This window comes from Elephantulus edwardii, unplaced genomic scaffold, assembly GCF_000299155.1.
Source record: "Elephantulus edwardii isolate Elephantulus edwardi_28Jun2011 unplaced genomic scaffold, EleEdw1.0 scaffold00219, whole genome shotgun sequence".
NCBI classification, from domain to species: domain Eukaryota; kingdom Metazoa; phylum Chordata; class Mammalia; order Macroscelidea; family Macroscelididae; genus Elephantulus; species Elephantulus edwardii.
In genome coordinates, this window is record NW_006399969.1 from 618,059 (window position 1) to 638,385 (window position 20,327).

Consider the following 20,327-nt stretch of genomic DNA (forward strand, 5'->3'; position numbering starts at 1 on the left):
CCTATTCTTGATTTTGAACCATCCAGTGTCTCCCTGCTCTGTTCTGATGACTGCCTCTTGGTCCAAGTATAGGTTTTGCATTAGCACAATCAAATGTTCTGGGATTCCCATTCTTCTAAGAGTCAGCCATAGCTTGTTGATGATCCACACAGTCAAATGCCTTTGCATAATCAATGAAACACAGATAGACATTCTTCTAGTATTTTCTGCTTTCTGCCAAGACCCATCTAACATTAGCTGTACTATCCCTAGTACCATGACCTCTTCTAAATCCAGCCTGTACATCTGGCAGTTCTCTGCTGACATATTGCTCCAATCGTTTTTGAATAATTTTCAGCAGAATCTTGCTTGCATGTGATATTAATGATATTGTTCGATAATTTCCACACTGTTGGGTCACCTTTCTTTGGAATGGTAACAAATATCGATCTTTTCCAGTCAGTTGGCAAGCTGGCTGTCCTCCAGATTTCTTGGCACAACTTACCTAACAAAATGTTTAGAAGTTAAGATGAGTAAATAAAAATAAAACAAAAAATCAAGATAAAGGTTATAGATGTGATCATTAGTTAATACTGACTGAGTTCTAAAAAGATTCACTTTAAGCCAGCTCTGCTGGTGTAGTCAATAGGGCATTACACCCCTAACCAGAAGAATATTCAATCCAATCAAAGCATCTGAGAATCATCATGCCCTAATCTTATATGAGATGATAAAAATGCTTACTTGTAATGAATTTTATGTACTGGGTTATTTGTATCATAGCTTTAAAAAATTGTTGTATGTCTTTATGTAGAGAAAGTATTGTCAGAAATTGTGTGGCTGTGCCTAAACTTCAGAAAGAGTAAAGAAGAGAATTTGAAATGTGCATTCAGTGTGATGGGAAAGAGGCTGGTTGGGCAGAAAGGGTGTTCTGACGGGGACAGGCACGAAGCAGCACTGATAATCCCCATGCCCTCCTGTTCTTATTTCATCCTCAACAGGTGCCACATTCTGGGGAATTGTTGGAAATATTTTTCACTAAAAAATTTAAGTCTCCTGTTGTCAAGAAAACATTAGCTTTCTGGTCAGTGTGTCCTGTGAGTGTGGGTCCTGTGTACTGGAGTGCTGACTTCTGAACCAGATTCTGGTGGCCGCTCCACCCCACCAAGCAGCCTCTGCCTTTGCAGAGAACCAGAATTGTCTCCTTTTTCAAAGACTACATCGGTGTCCTTCTGAAGGACCTTCACTTCACCTTCAGGAGGAACTTTAAAGTTGTCAAGTTGATTGGTGCCATAAATCTGAGGAAAGTAAGACACCAACCATATCATTTCCTGACTCTCTTCCCGCTGATTGCATAACTTGTTTTTGTTGTTGTTGTTCACCGTCAAATTAAAACCAACCAATTGCTGACCCTCCAGCAGGTTTTCAGAGACAGTAAATCACAAATGGGGAGACTGCTCATCCTTCTCCCTTGGAGCAACTGGTGGATTCAAACTGTGTGCCTTTAGGAACATTGCTACATTGTCTCCTGTGTTTGTTTAAGGTTTTTTAACTAGAAGCTGAATAAACTCTGGTCAATTGACATGGCATAGCTCTAATCAAAGTTTAATATGAGGATATAGTTGAATTAGAACAAAGAATTTTAACTGGGAGTCTGATAACATGTATAGATTCAAATCTCAGCAGTGACATCCATTGTGTGCCCTCAAGCGAGATGCTTATGTCTCTGGGCTACATTTCTTCACCTTGAGGTGTGAGGTGAGAGATACTGGCTGCAGTGGTTTGGTTATGAGTCAGGTCTCTCCAGGTTGTGGTTCTCAATGGTTTGGCAGTCATGAAGTGATGTATTTATTAGTTGTATAATGATGTTGTCACCTTCCATTTTGTGATCTGATGTGGTCACCATGCTTTTCCATGTAAGACTGATTTTGCATAATGACCTGGTCCTCATAACTTCATCTTGTTGATAAATGTGGAGTGGGTAGACCTAATAACTAATAAGGAGTCTTGGGTGGTACAATATTCCAGTACTAAAGTGCTCCTTGAAGGCAAGGATGACAAAGCTTAGTTTCATTTATTTTGGGTATGTTGTTAGGAAGGGCTATTCCTTGGAGGGGGATATCATACTTGGAAAGTGGAGGGTCAGAAGAAAACACTCAACCAGATGAAGTGTCACAGTGACTGCAACCACAGGCTTGAGTAAGTCAGAGATATCGAGCATCTGTTGTTCATTGGGTGACTATGAGTCATACTCAACTTGATGCCCCTGACATGAACAACATAACTGAAAGAACTGGCTCAAGCCCATGCAGCAATTCCACAGAACAAAGTGATCATCAGCTTCCAAAAAGATCACAGCCCAGAAAACCCTATTGCCCTAATCCCACATTGCCACATGGGATTGAAATAGATTTGATGGTACCCAACGACCACACAGGGAACGAGTTCAGATTCTATGTTGCTTTAAACCACAGATGTTGTTGCCTCTGAAAGATAACTAAGAATTGGCTATATCAAAGTCAACAGACAGCAGAGAATTAGAAAAATATTAGCAATGATTGAGTTGAGTAATTACTGTATTCTGGACTTTTACATCACTTCTTTAAAAGATAATAATGCAGCTGATGTTCAATGAAGGAATGTGACTTGCTCAAGGATCAAGCATTTATTTAGTTACTAAAATTGCCGCTTTTAACTAGTGTGGTTTCCAGACTCCCCATGCTAGAAAATAACATAAGAATGCTGGAAAGTCAGGAATCGTGGAAGTTAAACTCACAGTTTAACTGAGAAGGAAATGGAATCTCTGGAAAGTGGTTATTTACTCAAGTTGAAACACTAAGTTCATGATGTCTCTCAGCTTTCTCTAATAATTATATAAAATCCAATGCTTGGTGTAAAAGAGATATATGCTAATTATATATGCTAAACTGAAAAGTAAAGGATGAAAAATACAAAATGCAAAATAATCTCACCATTTAAAAAAAAAGTCATTGTTTATGTGTTTCCTTCTAACTTTTTTCTGTTCATTATAATTACAAATTTTAATGCCATCTTTTATAACTTTTTAATTATAGTAAAATAAATGTAGTAAAACATTTCCCACATCTTTTCACATATGACTCAGTACCCTTATTTATGTTTCCCATGCTATACAACCAACAACATGATTCACTTCTAAATTCTTCATCACCACCAACAGAAACTCAGTATCCCTCAAGCAATACTTTGTCAAATCTCCCTCCCACCTATCCATGTAAACATTGATGAAACTTTGGTTCCTATGTATTTGCACACTTCAGATGTATCCTTTTGTTCCCATTCTAAATGATAAAATTCTTTGAACTTGAGATACAAGAATGTATCTCTCTCACCTGGGAGGTCTCTTCACACCATGATCAAAATGGACTCTTGCCAACTGCCCTGTATAATAGCCTTGAAGGTCTTTTCCTTGGTGAGCAATGTATACACTAGTGGAGAAAGTAAGATGGGGAGAAAGGAGGAATTATTATAGTAAATTATTTACAGAAGAATCCCCTGCCACCACTATTGAAGCATACATAACTCATTGTGACTCCTTGTCAGAGCAGAACTGTGCTTTAGAAGGCTTTTTCCAGAAGTAAAATACTAGCTAATAAATTTAGATGGAATGAATTAAAACATAGTACTTCACAACCCTTAAACCATTGGGGGTTTTGATGGGAACTTGACAATGACAAGATGATGCTGCAAAAACTAAAGAAACCATTTCAGCTTGGGATGAAAAAAATGGGGCAACCTGTCATTATGTGCTTACCATTCTGATAAGATAGGAAATATAGATCATTTTCTTGCCACAAATGTTGCACCTGATTAAAATTAGAGCTTTTATTAAGACTGCCTTCAAAATTACCGGACATCAGGGGATACCGGGTAAAGAAACAATACCATTCGGTATGAAGGTCATCCCATAGCACAGCTGACCCCATTTCTTTAGAATTAAAGAAGTCTTAAGAAAAGTAGGTTTTGGCTGGGGAAGAAGACTGCTCTGGATTAGAAGATACTTAGCATAATGATCCATTGCAGCGTGTGGGCCTTATTTTGATCCTGAAAAATATATTAGTGACAACTGGTGAAATCTTAACCTAAACAGAATTATAGGGAATTCTGGTAGGGAGTTGTACTGTTGGTGGGTTCCAATCCGCCAGCAGCTTTGTGGGAGAAAGATGAACAATCTCCTCTCAAGTGGTTTACAGACTCTGAAAACACAATGGAGGGTCAGCTGTGGCCTGGTTCTGACTCAATGACACATAACAACAACAACATTGCTCCCAATGCCCAATCCTGTGCCATTCGTCAATCTTTACTGTTTTCCCAGTCACCTTGCCAGTCCCTCTCATTGAAATATTTTTCTGACCCTCTACCAGTGTCATGAATGGAATTATGTGTGTGCCCTTACCAACCCCCCCCCCAGCATGTATGTAATGACCCCCATGATCTGATCAAACAAACAGTTGCAAGAGGATTAAGGGTGAAATGCAACACAGCTCAGACTCAATAGAAGGAGCATTATCCTAGAGTGTGGCCTGGAACATCTCTTGTTTCATTAGAGAGACAAAGGGAAGAAAATAAGTAGAGAAGGAGGGACCTCGGCACCATCATGAAAGAAGAGGGGAGGGAGGAAAACGTGCACAAACCTCACAGTAAAATGTGTGAAAAATCACACACACACACAGAGTCCCTAGAAGTGGAGCACGTCCAGGTCTCTGTTGCAGGAAGCTCCTTGAAACAAAGGAGGGCCAAGACCTGTGGAGACTGTTAAGGGTCTCTGGGCCTACAAAACCAGAAGAAACATGACCTTTCTTCCAGAGTTAGAGAAAGCCTTCATTTAGAGCTGGCATCTCAGATTGGACTTGTACCCTTCTAAACTGTGAGAGAATTACAGCATTAACTGTTAAAGCCATTGGTTTGTGGACTCTCTCTTATTGAAGCACAACATAACTGTGACACTAGGCATGATGTCCTTCTCCAAGGACTGGCCCCTATAGCACGCATACAGGATGTGAGATGAAGTCTCACTATCCTTGCTTCTAAGGAATGTTCTGACTGCACTTCTTTTAAGAGAGATTTGTTTAAATCGAACAGATTCTGAGGCTGAAAACAAGAATCTTACTGCCAGAAAAAAAGAATCTCACTACCATCAAGAAGGGTGCTCACTACCAGCAAAAAAGGTTAGTGGTAAAAAATTGTCCTGCAAGCATAAAAATACATGGTTCAAATCTACTGACCACTCTGTGGGAGAAAGATGGGCAATCTCCTGTGCAATTTACCACCTTAGAAAACCCACTAGAGGGTCAACTGTGGATTGGTTCTGACTTATGGTCATCAAGAGGAACAAGTATAGTGCAGTACATACTTTGGGCCAGAGATTCTGGCAAGAGACAGAGTAAGACTGGCAGTAGCAGAAGTGGCAGAGACCCAAAAACTAATGGAAGACAGAGCTGAACTGGAACTGCAGACTCACGGAGCCAGGTTCAGCATTTACTGGTGAAGTAGGGTGGTGGAGAGTGGCGGGGAGGAGTGGCACACATACTTGGTAAGTGGTAAGAAACTGTGCTACAATTGTAAAGGCACATGCTTCAAATCCATCAGAGGGAAAAGGAAAAGGAGGGAATCTCCTCCTGTGCAATTTACTGCCTCTGAAAATCTACTGGAGGGTCAGTTATGATTCATATCTGACTTGAAGGCACACAAAACCAAAGGGACCTTAGTGGCTTAGTGGTAGGGAGATGCACTACTAATCCAAAGGCATGCAGATTGAATCCACCAGCTGCTCCAATGGAGAAAGCTGGGTGATCTGGGAATCCCTCCCACATGATTGACTCTCTCAGAGATGTGACAGAACAACAACAAGAGAGCTTTGTAAAGCTGCCCCCCCCCATGCACACTGAGGCTGAAGGTTAAGGGAGGCCAGTTTACCCGAGAAGAGGCTTTAATGACTATAGAATTAGAACCTTAGTGTTTTCAACTTGAATTACAACTGATTACTTCCCTAGCAGTCATGAGTATTGTCTGTGAACTCTGTGTGGCCATTGCCAATTGATTAGGAAAGGGAGGAATGAAGCTGTGAGAACTGGGGGAGGGATGGGTGGTATTAGAATGACAGGAAAAGGCTCAGGCACAGGGGGCATGTCTGAATGATGGGGTGGTATTGATAAGTTTAGAATTCTCTATTTATGTATCAGTTATGGAACTATAGTTATAAAACTGGCAGCAGTTTTCTCCAGCCTGAAAGGCTAATTGCTTGACCTTAGAATTCTTAGTATCCTTTCTTTAATCTGTCTGTTTATGGAAGAGGATATGCATCTCCTAGATTAGCTGTTGGACCCAATCATATGTAAATTGTAACTTAATCTGCCTGTTTCCTGGGGAAAGGGAGTATCTGGGTGTGAATGGTTTTCTTTCAGATATAGAAATTTTTTTTATTTTATCATAAAAGGCTGGTGACCTCTCCCAGTTGGGGAGGCCGTCTTTGAGGCTGACCCACTGTCCTCCACAGATCTGTAATAAAGTGCTTATGGTTATTGCAATCCGTTTGTCTTATTGGTAATCGACTATGAAAGAACCCCTTGCGTTCAGTAACATGACCTCAAGGGATTCCGTTTTATGCCCTTGATGTTCTTAATGGGATTCTTCCCCTTGTGGAGTTACTGGTCAAACTCTGCCATCCCCTGGCTGACCAGCCCCCACGCAGGCCACCTAATTTTACAGCCTTCAGTTCAACCAGCACACACAGATTTCACATAATTTACCCTGCCTTCTGGTTCTGCAAAAAAATTGATAAGAAACAAGCCTTTTCAAAATATTTTTGTGCTGAAACTTGGATCTAAATAAAGGGTCTGTAAGGCATAGAAAGAGGAGTGTTTGGAGACACAAAGCGAGTGGAAAGAGATGCCAAGTGAGAAAGATTATAGAAATCAACAGTCAAGATCAGAGGAGAGGGTTTGGAGACCAGGGAGGGTTCTGCTATCTGCGTAGGCGAGCATGAAGGGAGGCAGAGCAGGGCCATTCCTTGTCTGTGCAAACAGGATGCTGAGCTCTGGAAAACCACAGGCTGTCTGGACCTGCCCAGTGGCCTGATTAATAGGACTGAGCCCTGCAGAGTCAATAGCCGTGGGGGATGAAGTCATAAGAACAGGGAGGAATCTGGCAGAGTCATGGAGAACAAATGAGAGTTCTGAAGCACGGAACAGCCTTTTGGGGTATCCTTCCTCTTTCTGAAGCACCAGCCTTTTGGGGTATCCTTCCTCTTTCTGAAGCACAGACTTGGAAAAAATATCCTGGCCCATGTTGGAATTTGCTAAAAGTCCAACTGAAATCCTGCAAGGACAGTGATTTTTTCACAGTGGTGCTGTTTCAAGCAAGCGTGGTTCGCAGATCTTCATCACCTGCATAGAACACGTGCCTGCGGAGTGTAGGGCCTTGAGAAACAAGCACAACTCCTTACCAACATCGGTAAAGGTGTTTTTGAGATGGCAAAGCCCTCTCCAGCATCAAGGAACGCCCTCCCACGACCACTCCCTTGGCTGTGGATCTAGGCAAATTTTGCCCCAGGAATGGAAAGAGAGTAGCGAAGTGTAAGAAGGTGGTGTTACGTTTAGAAACACACACTTTCCCTTTTATATAGTGGCTACAATATTATGCTGATAATTTACAACACTGTGTGAAGTTGGACTGTATTAATTCTAGAGGGAGGTGGGGAGGGATGGGTGGAGACAGGTTTGAAGAGTGAATGAATGGCCAACTTTGCCCTCAACTATTTTTGGCTGGATTTTCCAAGTGTCCCTACATGACCTTCATCTCAAACATGAGGAAGTTCTCAAGTAGAGATAAAACCTTCCAGTTCCTAGAAGGGAATTTGACTGTGAAGTGGAAATGAGTAACCTGGCAAAGAAACCAGTCTTTTCAGAGGCTGCTCATATTCAACCTCCATTCGGGAGATCTGGATGACGCATAACCAGTTCACTCCTGTGAAGCACCAGTTCACTCCTGTGAAGCACTGGCTCTGCTCAGACACTTTCAATTGACTCAGCTTCTACGATTCTTCTTTGCTTGTGTTGGAGCAGGCAGCCCTGTTGTGCCTGATTCCACTTGTGTTAGTTACTGGGGCCTGAAAGCTTAGCTCTCCCAGGTAAGATGGACTTGCCACAGTGACTGCAACAATGGGCTCAAACAATATGACACTTGTCCAGAGGGTAAAGGACCAGGCAGGGTTTCACTCTGTTGTCCGTAGGGTCACTATGAGTTGGAATAGACTGTACTGCACCTTGCAACAACAATTTAGTCCACAAAAAGTAAACCTATCTCCAGGTACGTGGAACAGGAGGTGTCTGTCCACGAGGAGTCTGTGCCTATATATTGAGTGGTCCTATTACTGTTCTATTTCCCTTGTGTCTTATGTTTCTAGACGCTCTTTTACATAGATGGTCTTCTTTCATTCTCTCAGTCGCTTTGCAAGATAAATATTGGCACTCTCTTGGTGTGTAATTATAAGTCTGCTAATCTAAGGCTAAATGGTTCAAATATGCCAGATTCTGTGTGGAAGGTGTAAGGTCACTGAGGAAGGGCAGAACCCAGTTCAGGCCAAGAAAGACAGTTTATTGAGGAGAAACTGCCAAGCTGTTTCTAAAGCAGAAAACCAGCCCCCACTTAAAGTTAGAGAGGGACTTTGTATTGTCTTACAAGGAAATTGGGGAGGGGGATGTTCACAGATGTTTTTTACAAAATAGGGAAGTGGGGGGTGGAAGGGCTGGGTGGGGAGAGAAGTGCAGCTATGAATGAATGGAAATCCAAAATCTCTGTAAATGCTCATTAAAATTATTTAAAAAAAAATAAAGCTTAAGAAGAAAAAAAAAAGAAAAAAGATAGGGAGGTGGGCTGGGGAAACAGGAGACGTTTCACATTCTTAACTGAGAGAACCACAGTTGTTACTTCTTGTGGTTGGATCATTTCAGTGGCTTCTGGGAAAGGAAGGGAGAGCAGCTCCACAACCCCAATAGATGGAAGGTCACTTCTTGTGCAGCCTTAGTAGGTTTCTCAACTATAGTGGGCTGAACATAGAAAAAAGTGAGGCACCTCTGTGGTTCACATGGTTAAGTACTTGACTGCTAACCAAAAGGTTAGCAGTTCAAATTTATCTGGTAGTGCTTTTGGAGAAAAATTGGAGACTTGCTTCTGAAAGGTCACAGCATGAAAACCCTGCAGAACACACTTGTTTCTCCCATGAGTTAGAAGCAATTGATGACAATTGGATTTGGTCTTTACAAAGCAGTAGTATTAATAAATAGAGGCTTAGAGAAGTTAAGCAGATTTTCTAAGGCCACCCAACTAGTGAATGCTGGGACTGTGAGCCACACACAGGTCTTGTAGGACCATCTATGTATATATATGTTGAATGACTTATTTTTTTTCTACAAGACTTCAGTGCTGTTTTCTATGGATTCTGAAGTTCTCTTACAAGCAGGCAAGATGTAGGCCCGGTGAGGCAAAGAAAGCGGAAAGGAAAGGATGACCTTACAATGCTACCTGGAAGCTGTTTTCAGCCCAGTAAAACCAATCTTTGCTCCAGGTTCTGATGTGTCTGTGCTAATGACACAGCGATCACAAACATTGTCATTCATGTAAGGAAATTCATACCCAGGCAGCCAGCACACTGAGGGGGTGGTACTGATAAGTTCAGAATTCTCTATGTATGTATCAGTTATAGAACTATAGTTATATAGTTATAAAACTAGGGTTGGTTTTCTCCAGCCTGCAAGGCTAGTTGCTTGACCTTGGAATTCTTAGTTTTCTTTCTTTAATCTGTCTGTTTACCTGAAGAGGAGATGCATCTCCTAGATCAGAGGTTCATACTTAATATGCCTGTTTACCAGGAAAGGGAGTACTGAATTAAGTCTTATCTTTCAAAAACCTGTTTTTCTGTTATATGTTAGCTAGTATATAGGTTGCCAGTTTACTGGTATCTATGTGTGAATAGTTTTCTTTCAGATGTAGAAATTATTTTATTTTACTAACAGAAAGTGCATTGTTAAGTGAGTTGGCATTTCACCCTGAAAACTTAATGACTCTCCCAGATGGAGAGGCAGTTCTGTAATAAAGTACATATGGATATTGCAATCCATTTGTCTCATTGGCAATTGACTACAGAAAGAATCCCTTAAGCTTAGTAACAACACCGTGCACAATGTGGCAGGTGCTGTAACAGTTAAGAAGGTAGCCTGGTGGTGCAGTGGTGAAGTGCTCAGCTATCAACTCAGTAGTTCAGTAGTTTGAACCCCAAATAGATCTTTGGGAGAATGATACACCAGTCTGCTTCCAAGATGAGTCCTTTTGGGCAGTTCCACACTGTCCTACAGGGTCGCTCTGAGTTGGAATAGACTCAGTGTCAATGGATATCATCAGCAGACTCCCATAGGTGCTTCTGAATCTTTCCTTCAATGTTCTTAAAATCTTAAAGCTCATTGTCATTGAGTTGACCTCCACAGAAGTATTTTTAGACAGAATTTTTTAATATCCTTGTTTTTTTTTATTTATTATTAATTTCAATGAAAATTTACAGAGACTTTGGATTTCCATTCATTCATTGTTGCACTTTTCTCCCCTCCCAAACCTCCCCCCTAGTATATTACCCTCTTGAAAAAGTAGAAGAAAAATTCTTTCATTGTTTTATAATCCCTCCCTCCAGCTTCACTCCACTCTACAGCCTTCATTCTGGACCCCTGTCATGACAAAAATCCCTAATAATTTTCCCTCTTAAGCAGTTTTCTCCCTCATCTGTTTCAATGCAGTATACATTACTGAACCCATTCCTTCTCAGTCTTCTCCCAAACCCGAGGTCAGTCCTGCTTTACAACAGTGGCACCGTGCAGTATTTGTCCTTTTGTGACTGAGATATTTTACTCAGCATAATGTCCTCCAGGGTCACCCATTTTGAAGAATATTTCACGAGTTTCTTGTTTTTCAATGCAGCATAGTGTTCCATTGTGTGAATATACTACAGCTTCTCTAGCCATTCATTTGTTGATGGGCACTTGGGTTGTTTCCAACTCCTTGCTATTGTGAACAAAGCCACAATAAACATGGGTGTGCATATACCTGCTTGGAGTCAGTTATGGTCTCTTTGGGGTATATTCCCAGTAGTGGAATTGCTGGGTCAAATGGTATCTTTATTTGCAAGTTTTTGAGAAAGCGTCATACTGCCTTCCACAGTGGTTGCACCATTTTACACTCCCACCAACAGTGAATAAGGTTTCCAGTTTCTCCACAACCTCGCCAGCATTTGTTGCTTGCTCTTCTGTTAAATTTTGCTATTCTGACTGGGATGAGATGATATCTCATAGTTGTTTTATTTGTGTCTCTCTTAGAGCTAGGGATTTTGAACATTTCTTCATGTGCTTGTTAGCCATCTGAATGTCTTCTTTGGTGAAGTGTCTGCTCATATTCTGTGCCCATTTTTCAATTGGATTATTTGCCTTTATCTTGTTGTGGTGCTCAAGTATTTTATAAATTCTGGATATGTCCCTTATCTGATATGTCATTGCCCAATACTCTTTCCCAGTCTGTGACTTGCCTTTTTACCCCGGTGGAGAAGTTTTTGGATGTCCTTAGGGATTTGATTCTTAGAAGATCCCATTCATCTATTTTATCTTCTCCCAGTTGTAGGTTGGACAGAATTCTTAATGCTAAACCAAAATACTACAGTTCTGACCCACCAATCCTCCACCAAGCTTCTGGCTGGATTCGGCTGGCACAGGAGGAGATTGTCCCTCCTTCTCGAGTAGAGTTCTGGTGGATTCAAACCACATGCCTTCAGGATTGCAGTGCAGCTTCTTTGCCACTAGGCCACCAGAGCTCCCTTTCGAGTTGTAAATATTTATGGGAAGAGACTGCCCATTTTTTTCCTGGAGAGTAACTGGTGGTTAGCAGTCCAATATGTTATACACCATGCCACCAGGGCTCCTTAGTCTTACTGCTTTTGTTATATATCATTGTGATGTTAAGGGTTTATTGTTCAAAATGCCTTCCCTAGCCATTGACTGACTTGCTATGTGGATGGGCAGGAATTTGTGAATAGGGCACGTTAGCCTATCCACTAGCAGATTGGATAGTCTCACCATTAAATTGAGTGGATCTGGGAGCAGATTTGGAGAATCTGACCACCAGCAAAGAAGGAACAAGATAATGCAGTTCATCCTTTTGGGTCAGAAATTCCTGTCCCAGCTAGACTTACAACAGTGGTAGTCTTGGCTGACACACAGTACCAGAGATGTGACATGAGACTGAGCTGACTTTGGAATTGCTACTGTGCAGAGGAACCAGAGCTTAGAGCCTTTGCCTATGTTTGTTGAAATACTAAGGCAGGGGGAGGAAGAGAGGCATAACTGGCAGGACTGAGTGCTTAGTGACTAACACTGACATAAAGCCACAAAGCTCAAGGCTGAGGTGCCTGTGAGCATATGTCAGCAGTTGTCTGGACTGAGGGAGTGTATCTGCCACCAATATGAATTACAGCTGTTTTGACATCCCAAATATGGTTCTGTGTGGTTTGTGAGCTGTCACAATGAACTTTGGATTCAATTAAAGCAACAAGATTAATGTTGGAAGGGTGCAGGCATGTGGGGAACATGTCTGACCACATGGGAATTGGATTTGTGTTATTGCTGTTGTTGACAGGGACAGTTCCCCTTTGTGGAGTTGATAAAGGTCAGGCATGGCTGTCACCACAAGGCCCTTGCTCTTTTCACAACCATGGCATCAGAATCAACTCACAGTTGACTCTCCCATGAGTTTTCAGAGGTAGTAAGTCACATGGGAGGAGATTGCTCATCTTTTCCCTTCAGAGCAGCTGGTATATTCAAACTGGATAACTTTGGTTTGACAGCACAATCTCTTACCACTAAGTCACCAGAGTTTCCTAATCCTATTGCTGTGTGTGCCATCAAGTTGGAATTCACTCACAACTGACCTTCCAGAGGGTTTTCAGAGACAATAAAATGCACAGGAGGAGACTTTCTCCTAAGGAACACCTGGTAGATTTGAACCCCATGCCTCTGGGTTGGCAGTGCAATTCCTTACCCACTAGGTAATCAGTTTTATTGCTGGGTAGATTTAAATTGTCAAACTTTAGGTTGTATTCAAGCACAAACCATCAGGACTCACATGAGTTCCAAGTCTTTTCTCTTACACATCACACTGGGTATAGCCCACTTAAAGCAGTCGGTTTTCTCAGGAGCACCTTGGACTCCATGAACTCATCAGCACTCAGCCCTGCTTCCAAGTGACAGGCCTTTGGTGTGTAGTCTGGGGGAGGATCAGTTAGCACTTGTGCTAACATTATCCTTTTTATGAGGATTGTATGTGGTCATTAATGTTTGTGAATCATTTAAGATCTAATTTTATTAGACATTCTTACTGGTTTATTATAGCCCTAGGCCTAGACACTTAAAGATTCATGGGATAAGTGCTCATTCAGAACAACAGGAAAACAGGCTCAGGTACTGTATGTCACCAGGTCAAACCACAAATAAATAACAGTATGAAATTTCTCACTCTTTCATTCATCTTCATCTACTCAGCATGTGTTGTTGTTGTTATGTGCTGATGAGTTGATTATAGCTCATGGCAACCCTATGCACAACAGCACTGAACCCTGCTCTATCCTGAGCCAGTCTCACTGTCTCTGACACAGCTGCCCCCATTTCTCCAGTCACTGTGTTAATCCATCTCATTTGGGGTCTTCCTCTCCTGTGCTTTTACTCCACTCTTCTAAGCATGTTATCCTTCTCCCAGGACTGGTCCCTCCTGGCTAAATACCCAAAATATGTGAGGCAGAACCTCAAAACTCCTTGTGCTAATTAGAGCAACTTGGTTTCACTCTCTCTAGGACACACCTCTTGGCAGTCCATAGTATGTTCAAAACTCTTCTCCAGCACCACAACTCAAAGACATTAATTCTTCTTCTGTAATTGGTCATTGTCCAGCTCTCTGGTGCACAGCAAGTAATTGTTGGGCAAAAATCTGCTATTGTTGTTATGTGCAATAAAGTCAAAACTGATTCATAGCTGACCCACAACTGGGTTTTCAGAAGCTGTAATTCACATGAGTGGAGATCACCTTTCACTCCCAGAGTAGCTGTTGGATTTGAACCACATACCTTTGGGTTGGCAGCACAACTCTATAACACTAGGCCACCAGTGATCCCTGCCAATGTACTGGGTAGAGGCTATGATAAAGAATTACAGAGAAAGCCAAAGAAGCCTCAGAGAGCCGAGTGTCCATTTAGCAACACCGTAAGAGAAAGACCAAATGATATACTTCTTTTGGGGTTAAAGACAAAGTCAAACCATAGAAAAACACAACCCAAAGAAATTCTATAAAGGAGTTCTGTTCTGAAACACACAAGACATTCCTGAATCAGAGTCAACTCAACGCAACAAGTTTGTTTTTGAGAATAAAGATAAACCAGCAGGTTCAAATTCTGCCACTGCCAATCACTTACAGTGGGATCTTGGGACAGTCACTTAACTTGTCTGTGACAATTCGTTTCATCGTCTGGGACTCACAGCTATCAAAATGAAGTGAATCCATTATTGTTCAGTGTACAGTAAGTGCTGCATGAGCTCTGTTATAATCCAGTGGGACAGACTGACAGAAATGAGGAAACGAGTAAACTTCTAATTGCAAGTTGTGGTGAGTTCTTATCAACAAAGGCTGTTATTGATGGTAACAGACAGTAACAGGGTATTATAAATGGTAATCAAATGGTGTATTGCATTGGGAAAATCTATTGTCAAAGACCTCCAAAGTGCTAAAGAACAAGGATTTTAGTTTAAAGACTGAAGTGCAAGCCATGGTCTTTTCAATTACTTCCTATTCATCTGAAGGCTGGGCAGTGAATAAGGATCACAGAAGAAGAATCAATGCCTTTGAATTGTGACGTTGGAGAAGAGAACCGAATATTCTGTGTTGTTGTTCTTGTTGTGTTCCATTGAGCCAGAATCGACTCAGAGCTGATCCTTAGTGCGTTTTCAGAGGCAGTTAATCACACAGGAGGAAATTTCCCATCTTTCTCCCACAGAAGAGCTGGTGGTTTTGAATCATATGCCTTTGGGTTGCTGGTGCAACTCTTCACCTCTAGGTCGCCAGAGCTCCCTGAAGATCCCGTGGATTGCCAAAAGAACAAACATGTGTTTATTGGAGGAAGTGCAGCCAGAGTGCTCCTGAGAGGCAAGGATGATGAGCCTTCATCTCACCTGGCATGTTCTCAGGAGGGCTAGTCCCTGGAAAAAAACATCATGTTGGGAAAGGTAAAAGGGTCTGAGAAAGAGAGGAAGGCCCTCAATAAGACGATTGACACAGTCACTCCAACAGTGGACTTGAGTATGTCAGAGATGGTGAGGATGGCTTTGGAGAAAGAACAGGTTCAGATTTGTTGTTCATAGGATCGCTATGAGTTGTAATTGACTCCAAAAGTTCCTAACAACAGCAACAACAACAACTTTAAGCAGCTAAACCCCAATTCCAGAAGCCAAGCATCCAGGTCTCCAGTGTCCTCTGTGGTTCTCAGGACAAGAAGCCCGTGCTACTGCATCCATTTAGACCAAGAGGGACCCTGTTGAGTGGAGTGGAGAGGTTTTCAGTGCTGAGAGTCTTTGTGGAGTCATGCTGCTTTGTCTTTCTCCCACAGTGTCTGCTGGGTGGGGACACTGGCCTTTCAATTGGACATGGTGTTCTAGTGCTGTGCCACTAGGAAGCCCAATCAGAAAAGTGCCACTAAAACCAGAATGCAAAATATGGTGGGGAGAATAAAAAAATCTGGGCTCAATTAAAAAAAAAATTAGTAGATAGTAACAAAAATCACAGGAGAATAAGGATCAATTGGAAGTAAAACACTAAAAGGAATATTCTACAGAGATCAGACTAAGAGAAAGAATGAGTCATTTGCAGACTGTGGTTCTGAATATGTTTACATAAAGCAAAGATACCCATGAAAAACAAGCTGATGAGAACAGTGAACAAATGGAAGAACAAAATGAGAGACTCAACAAGGAGATAGAAAATATACTAAAACAAGGGGAAAGAAAACCACAAACAGAACTACTGAGACTGAAGAATAAAGCAGTTGTATTAGAAAAAAGCAAAAGACACATTCAACAGCAGAGTCCAAAATGCAGGAAATACAGAATAAACAAATGAGGACACAAAATGACTGAACTTATCAAGTCTCAAGAGAAAAGAAATTAAACAAACTCACATGGAAATATGAGACTTAGTAAGAAATCTCACATTAGGATTGCCAGAATCCCAGGGCACCATGACAACAGTAAACACTTTGAAGCAATTTCCCAAGAGATAATCAGAATATCCGCGACCCCAAGAACAGATACAGAAGGTGCATAAACACACTTAGGAGAGCACAAAAAGGTCAACCCTTTGTCACATCTTTTAAAAAAAAATATCTTGAAAACCACAGAGAAGGAGGGAAGTCTGAACACAGCAAGAGAAAAGTGGAAGGTAATGTTTGAAGACTCTGGCAAAAAGAATCAGTGTGAATTTCTCTACTGAAACTCCAGAAACCAGAAGACTATGCCATGGCGTAAAGAAAATAGTTAACAGAAACATTTGCTAACCACACTTTATTCAGCTTGTTAATGGAGACACACCAGTACTACTGGAGAAAGAGGAGCATTATGTTTTTTTCTTTTTAATTTTTAGTTTTATTTTATTATTTTTTTTTGTGTGTGTGTACTGTCAAATCAGAGCTGACTGGTATAGGAGGAGATTGTTCCTTCTTCTCCAGCAAAGCATCTGGTGGATTTGAACCGTGCACCTCTGGGATTGCAATACACTTCCTTGGCTCTAGGCCACCAGATCTCGCAAAAGAGGAGCATTATTGAGAATATAGATTTATTAATGTTGTATGTTAGTCAGTTTTCATGTTAAATGTTATTGAAACTCTAAGTATGTAACTTATCTGTAACCACCAAGAAATTGGCGAAATATTCAGGAATAAAAGAAGGAAGAAAGCAAAAGGATCATTGCAAGAATGGAAACACTTGCAAAAATAGACCATTTTTAGTAATGACACTGAATGTGAAAGGTCTCAAGGCAAAAGACAGACTCAAACCCAAACCTGACCAATTCTTCCTCTTCTACAAGAAACATACTTTAGACACAGGACACAATCAGATAGAAAACAAAAGGATGTATTAAAGTATCACAACAGGCTAAAAAGACAATTTTGAAGACAACTTCTTTATCAAGTTTAGATCTTTTCACTGTTGTAGTTTGCCTCCACTTGCAATCCATGGCTGAGCATCTTTCCCTTCTATTAACATAAGAATAATCATTCCCTTCTATTAACATAAGAATAGGGCCTTCTGACCTTGTATGGAGGATGAACTTTTCAAGGAAGGAGAAGAAAAGTTTAAGAGCTACTGAAAGGTTTGCTCTAAAACACAGATTTTTCATCTCCTTTCCCTCTTTTTGTGATATTCTGAATTATTGCTGACAAGAACCAAGGACACAACCTAAATCGATAACCTAGGCACTTCCAGGTCTCAACAACCTTAACTCTGCTAAGAGATGTTAAAAAAAAAAGAAGTAATAATGGAAGAAGTTCAAGCTACATTAAGGGCACTGGCAAAAAATAAGGTCCCAGGAACTGATGGAAGAACAATTGGCATGTTTCAACAAACAGGTACAGCCCTGTCTGTGTCAGTAAATTTACCTGGTCCACTTAATGCAAAAGATCCATATCTGTTCCTATTCCCAAAAAGGTGATTCAAGAGAATTAGAAAATTATTTAACAATATAATTAGTATCAATGCAAGTAAAATCCTGTTGAAGATTACTAAAATATGACTAGAACAATATATTGACAGAGAACGGCCAGAAATTCAGGATGGATTTAGAATAGTACACAGTGAAAGGATGAATCTTGGCTGAAAGCAGAGAATACTGGAAAGGTGTCTGTATCTTATTGACTATGTAAAGGCCTTTGACTGTGGATCTTAAAAATTTATGGATGGCATTGAGAAGAATGGAAATCCCAGAAAACTTAATTTTACTGATGTGAAACCTTTACCTAGACCGAGCTATTGTGAGAGCAGAGCAAGGGAACACTGCATGGTTTAAACTCAGGATAGGTGTGCATCAGGGCTGTGTCCTTTCTCTATAGCGATACAATTAATTTGTGAAGCTGGACTCTATGAAGGATGCAGCACCAAGATTGGAGAAAGATTCACCAGCAACCTGCATTATGCAGATGACACAATCTTGCTTGCTGAAAGTGAAGAGGATTTGAAATGCTTGCTGCAGAGGATCAAAGACTACACAGACTCCAATATGGATTACATCTCAACATCAAAAAACCAAAAATCCTCACCACTAGGCCAATAGGCACATTGTGACAGGTGGAGAAAAGACTGAAGCTTTCAATGATTTAATCTTGCGTGGATCTACAATTAACACCCTTGATACTGTTATTGTGTGCCATCGAGTTGGAACTGACCCATAGCTAACCCTCCAGTGGGCTGTCAGAGGTTGTACATTGTGACGATGATTGTCCATCTTTCTCCTATGGGGCAACCAATGGATTAGAATTGTCAGCCTTTGGCCACCAGAGTTCCCGGAAGGAATATTGTGTACCCCCGAGTCAGAGCCAACTCATAGCTGATCTTCCAGCAAGTTTTCAACCCTGGTTATTTCAGTAATGGAGCATCAATCAGAAAGAACAATTCCAGTTTCTTGGAGCCTGTCGTCCCTTTGGTACTCTGGGACGCACTGTACCTGGAAGAGCTTTACCTGGATGGGATGCTTGGGCGGCAATCAATGAACTCTCGCAACTTGATGGCAGCCATGGTTGATAGAAATCTAAAAAAAAATGACAAAGTGAATATTCTTTTTTAAAATTTTTAAAATTAATTTTAATGAAAATTTAGAGACTTTGGATTTCCATTCATTCATTGTTGCTCTTTTCTCCCTGCCCACCCCTCCCCCCACCCAGTTCACTCTTCTCTTTGAAAAGTAAAAGAAAAATTCTTTCATTGTTTTACAATTGCTCCCTCTAGGTCCCTTCCACTATGCAGCCTTCATTCTGGACTCCTGTCATGACAATAATACGTAATCACGTATCCCTTTTAAACAGTTTTCTCCCTCATCTGTTTCAATGCCATGTACATTATTTATCCCATCTCCCTTAGTCTTGCCCCAATCCCTATGTCAGTCCTGTTTTACAACAGTAGCTCTATGCAGTATTTGTCCCCTTGTGACTGACATATTTCACTCAGCATAATGTCCTCCAGGGTCACCCATTTTGTATAATATTTCATGAGTTCCTTGTTTTTCAATGCAGCATAGTATTCCATTGTGTGAATATACTACAGCTTCTCTATCCCTTCATTTGTTGATGGGCACTTAGGTTGTTTCCAACTTCTTGTTATCATGAACAAAGCCGAGATAAACATGCATGTGCATATATCTGCTTGGGTGGCAGTTAGGGTCTTTTTGGGGTATATTCCCAGTAGTGGAATTGCTGGTCAAATGGTATCTCTATTTGCAACTTTTTGAGAAAGTGCCATTCCATCTTCCCAGTGGTTGCACCATTTTACACTCCCACCAACAGTGAATAAGGGTTACAGTTTCTCTACAAGTTTACCAGCATTTGTTGCTTGCTGTTCTGTTAAATTTTGCTATTCTGATTGGGGTGAGATGATAGCTCCTAGTTGTTTTGATTTGCATTTCTCTTAGAGCTAGGGATTTTGAATATTTCTTAATTTGCTTGTTTGCCATCTGAATGTCTTCTTCTGTGAAGTGTCTGTTCAGATCCCGTGCCCATTTTTGAATTGGATTGTTTACCTTTATCTTGTTGTGGTGTAATTACTTTTTATTTTCATCAGTTAGTATCTCTTAATTTTCAGCAAGCAAGGTTGTATCAGCTGCATCTCACAGATTGTTAATGGGTCTTCCAGCCCTCCTGACATTGCTTCTTTTTCATATAGTCCAGCTTCCTGGGTTATTTTCTCAGCATACAGATTGAATAGGCATAGTGATAAGATACAGTCTTGACATGTACCTTTCCTGATCTTAAACTAGGTAGTATAGTCTTGTTTCCTGCAAATGACTGCTTCTTAATTTATGTACGGATTCTGCATGTGCACAATTATGTATTATGAAATAGCATTCTTCAAAATGTTATCCATAATTTGTTATAGTCCACACAGTTGAATACATTTTCAAAGTCAGTAAAACACAAGTAAACATCTTTCTCATATTCTCTAGTTTCAGCCAAGATCCAACTGATGTCCGTACGA

The 20,327-nt window shown here is 40.9% G+C and overlaps 1 protein-coding gene across 1 annotated transcript in view; it reads right to left on the bottom strand.

Annotated features, from left to right (window-relative positions):
• LOC102874272 (chromosome unknown open reading frame, human C1orf100) overlaps window positions 1-18,875 on the bottom strand; it is a 35,940-nt gene extending 17,065 nt beyond the window's left edge. Inside the window, exons 1-2 of the mRNA XM_006898075.1 lie at window positions 18,820-18,875; window positions 3,351-3,446 (exon numbers count right to left, since the gene is read on the bottom strand). Coding sequence (XP_006898137.1) covers window positions 3,351-3,446; window positions 18,820-18,875 — 152 coding nt within the window. The remainder of the gene's footprint in view (window positions 1-3,350; window positions 3,447-18,819) is intronic.
• Window positions 18,876-20,327: the final 1,452 nt, after the last annotated feature.